The 4,189-nt window shown below is 32.8% G+C and overlaps 1 protein-coding gene across 1 annotated transcript; it reads left to right on the top strand.

The window, feature by feature from the left end:
• Positions 1-5: 5 nt before the first annotated feature.
• On the top strand, positions 6-872 carry LOC143590083 (ribose-phosphate pyrophosphokinase 1-like; the record flags this gene model as incomplete). Its single annotated transcript, XM_077070674.1, has 4 exons — positions 6-173; positions 247-316; positions 387-468; positions 536-872. Coding segments are annotated over 4 exons (501 nt in total), but the record flags the coding sequence as incomplete, so codon positions are not given.
• Between the last annotated feature and the right edge of the window lie 3,317 nt (positions 873-4,189).

Genomic DNA, 4,189 nt, shown 5'->3' with positions numbered 1-4,189 from the left:
CACAAGCTGTTATTCTTGATTATCTTGCAAGCAAGTCGATTTCTTCAAATGATTTGGTAGTTGTGTCACCTGATGTTGGTGGTGTTGCTAGAGCACGTGCTTTTGCCAAAAAGTTATCCGATGCACCTTTGGCAATCGTTGACAAAAGGCGACATGGACATAATGTAGCGGAGGTAGTTCTAGTTTTTGAGAACATATATTCAATCGTTATCAGTTTGTATGATAATCTAATAAACCTTTGTTTAGGTGATGAATCTGATTGGTGATGTCAAAGGAAAGGTTGCTGTGATGCTGGATGACATGATTGACACTGCTGGTAAGTGAAATAGTCGAACATTACCGCTCCCTTATATAACAGTGTTCTTATATTATATGTTGTTTTTCAGGAACTATATCCAAAGGTGCAGCTCTGTTACATGAAGAAGGAGCTAGGGAAGTGTATGCATGTTGCACTCATGGTGTTTTCAGGTGATGATTGATTATATTTTGACATTTTTATTAAATAAACAATATTTATGAGTGTTTATTATTACAGCCCCCCTGCAATTGAGAGGTTGTCAAGTGGTATTTTCCAAGAAGTAATTGTTACAAACACAATTCCGTTAAAGGAACAGCATTATTTCCCGCAGTTGACTGTTCTCTCGGTTGCAAATCTGTTGGGTGAGACGATATGGCGCGTTCATGATGACAGTTCTGTAAGCAGTATCTTTACATGAGTTTTGAGAAAACATAGACAAACAACATTGTAGGGTGGGATTCATTTTTCTTATTTAAAATAAGACCATTTCCATTATAAACGGATGTGATGGCCAGTTTGGCTGCATATTTGTTGGAAATACTTGTTCTTATAAAAGGAAACGTTTGTGCAGAATGTTATGACATGTGTTTTGCTTATTATTATTTTTTTATGATCATCTTATATCAGGAAAAGAACATGACTTTAACTGACAGTCTTAATGTAGTAATGCTAAAAAGTAATTCATTCTACCTTATCAATTAAATCAATAAGCGTGGTAGCTATCATATAACATGTAGTAGTTTTGTTTTCTATTTTTGGTATTTATTAAATGTGCATATTGGAGTTATCTTTACAATATTATTTTTTCAATGACAAAATCGTACTTTGTAAATACACGATACTTAAATAACTTGAACCATTACCACTTGGGATGATTCGTTTTTGTAAAATATCATGTTGTCTTTCCAAACTTATATAACCTAGAATGAATGAGATAAGGGATTAGAAGATTAGGAGAGAAATGAAATATTTTTTAACCTGATTGATAATAGTTTTGACCATGATTCATGAATTTGCTAGGATAAATAAGACGAGAGATTAGAAAATTGTGAGGAAAAATTAGGCTAGAATTAAATTTAAATCTTCATTATTCTCATTTATTAAAAGAACTAGGATATAGCCTATGTAACACAGGGGTGATTAAAAAATACAACAAAAAAGTTTAACTTAACAATATACGTAATATTATACTTTATGGATTCATAAGATATAAATAATAATTAATAAAATTCTATAATTCATAAATATCTAAAAATATCATTTAATACAACATTTAAACTTTCATTTGTAACTTTGTAAATAATTCTATAAATGGTAATGGTATTAGTTGGCATTCTAATTGACTACTCTAGTTGAATAACAGGTGAAAGAATGATTTTGTTTTAATAGTATATAGGTACATAAGATATGATTTACATATGTTTAATCCTGATTAATGGAGTCGTGGTAGAATCAGTCGGGGACCAGAGAGGTGGTGGTTTACCCTGCGGCGGATGTTAGCGGCCCAAGTCCGCTTATCTCCAACTTGTGAACTTAGTGGATACAAGGCTATATGATAACACCCAGTTTTTCCAATTTGACGGTTCTTTATATAATTTAAAGTTTATTTTGCATGTGAGTTATGACCCTAATCCATACCTAGCATCATATCTAATTGTTCAGCATTATTCATCCCTAGAATTTAAATATTATTAAATTAAAACTTTACTTAACTTGAAAGTCCATATTAATTGTTGAAGACTATTACAATTTTTGTCCTTTTAAATTAATTAAACTATAGAATAAGTCTTTTTCAAAAATAACTTTAACTCTTTATTCTTTATTTACATATTTGACTCGGTTTTAGTTCTTTACACTAACATGGTTGATTAGTTAATGCACATTTGCCCACGTAGCAATGACGTAGCAATGACGTGACAATCTGTAGGTCATTATCACACAGTCACAAATACATATTCATCAATCCCATGTTTAACATAGACACTTTCAACTAGATTCTCCACTCAAAAAAACATATTTGCATTCCTTTGGTCTTCAGCTTTATGTAAACTTCACGACTTAAAATCTGCACACAATGTGTTCGATGAATGCCTTAAGAGATTGCATATCATGGAGCTCCATGATAATGCATGCTTGTAGCGAAACCGTAGTTGATTGCTAGTAGTATTCTTTATTAGTGCGGGTGTATAATGATCATGGACGGATCCACTTGTGTAGTGCGGGGGACGACCGCCCCCTGTGAAAAATATTTTTTATTAGATTATATGCGTTAAAATCTCGAGCGACCCCTATGAAATTTTGACGTCAACCCCTGTGGACTTGTTTAATTTTTGATAGAACAAAGAGTATTTGAGATTAAGAAAAAAGAAAGAAAAAGTGAAAGAAAGAAAATGATATTTCTGACGATAGAGAGACAAGACTCGTGAAACATGTAAAGATATAAGAAGAAGATCTAATATTCATTTAAAATGTGTTAAAGCCTTCTTTTAAATTAAGTCACAACCCAATATTTCAAATATTTCATTTCGATCCATAGAGATAAAATTCAATATTAATATTTAATAGTAAATCTTTAAAAGATAATTCTAACCATTCATTCTTCTCTTATTATTAATTTATATAAAACGTAACACATGTACAGAAGTTTATGATATGATTTATTTTATTTTTAGTTTGTTTGTTTACCCATATAGTTTATTATATGATAGTTTCTTATAGGTTATTAACTTATATAAAACGTAACACATGTACAGAAGTTTATCATACGTAGTTTGATATCGTCGATATATCACCGATATATATGTGATATATCGGTTATCGGTCCTTGGCGATATATAAATCAGAATATCGGTACCGATAATATCAATGATATTGTCCGATATTGGACCGATATATCACCGATACTTCCGATATTAGTGTTTTATGTCTTAATTATCAACTTTTAGTGTTAATGCTAGTGTTTTAAGTCTTAATCAATTATTACTTTGCTATGATTGTTAGTGTTTTGCAATTTGCAAAAGGTTAATTTGTTCATGGTAGGAGACTATACTGAATAATTATTGTTAAATTGTTATATATATGAATTTTATATGATATTAAAATTAACGATATCCCACCGATATCTAACTGCGATAACGGATATCTCAGATATCGGTCCTTGACCGATATCCGATATTTTTTCGCATTAACTGCTTAGAGTTTATGATATGATTTATTTTATTTTTAGTTTGTTTGTTTACCCATATAGTTTCTTATAGGCTATTAACATTTGTATTGCATAGATAAATCATTTATAGTTCTATAAAAATATATTACTATTTATCAAATCATCTATATTAAAAGAAGTAGAAATTTGTGAAAAAGCATGTGACGTAAGATTACTGAAGAGGTATGTACCCGCCTCAACATCGAGCGGGGCGGGTCAACCCACAAGATATATACAAGACATTTGAAATCAAAGATATTATCAAGGCACAAAGCCAAAACTTATGCGCACAGCGCATATCGCATATGCTCAAGCATCACATGCTTGCACATATCACATATGCTCACGCATCACATATGCTCATGCATCACATATGCTCGCGCGTATCACATGCTCACGCATCATATATGCTTATGCATATCACATCGTGCGTGGTGCATCCGCGCGCGGCGCATATCACATGCTCGCGCATCATACATGCCCACCCATATCACAGTTGCGCATGGCGCAGCTGCGTGTGGGGCATCCGCGCGTGACGCGTATTACATGCTTGTGCGTATCACATCTGCGCATGAAATATCTGCGCGTGAGAATAAAGAGAAGACCTCGCGCATCCTCAGGATGGGCGCATATCACACATGCACATAATCAACCTCGTCCTTATCCAAATCAGGATTAGGGCAACC

Source organism: Bidens hawaiensis, unplaced genomic scaffold, assembly GCF_021521415.1.
Source record: "Bidens hawaiensis isolate Kalapana, Puna unplaced genomic scaffold, B.hawaiensis_p1.1 tig00038154_1, whole genome shotgun sequence".
Classification (NCBI taxonomy): Eukaryota; Viridiplantae; Streptophyta; class Magnoliopsida; order Asterales; family Asteraceae; genus Bidens; species Bidens hawaiensis.
Note: the sequence above shows the minus strand (reverse complement) of the source record. Positions and strands in the feature narration are given on the sequence as shown.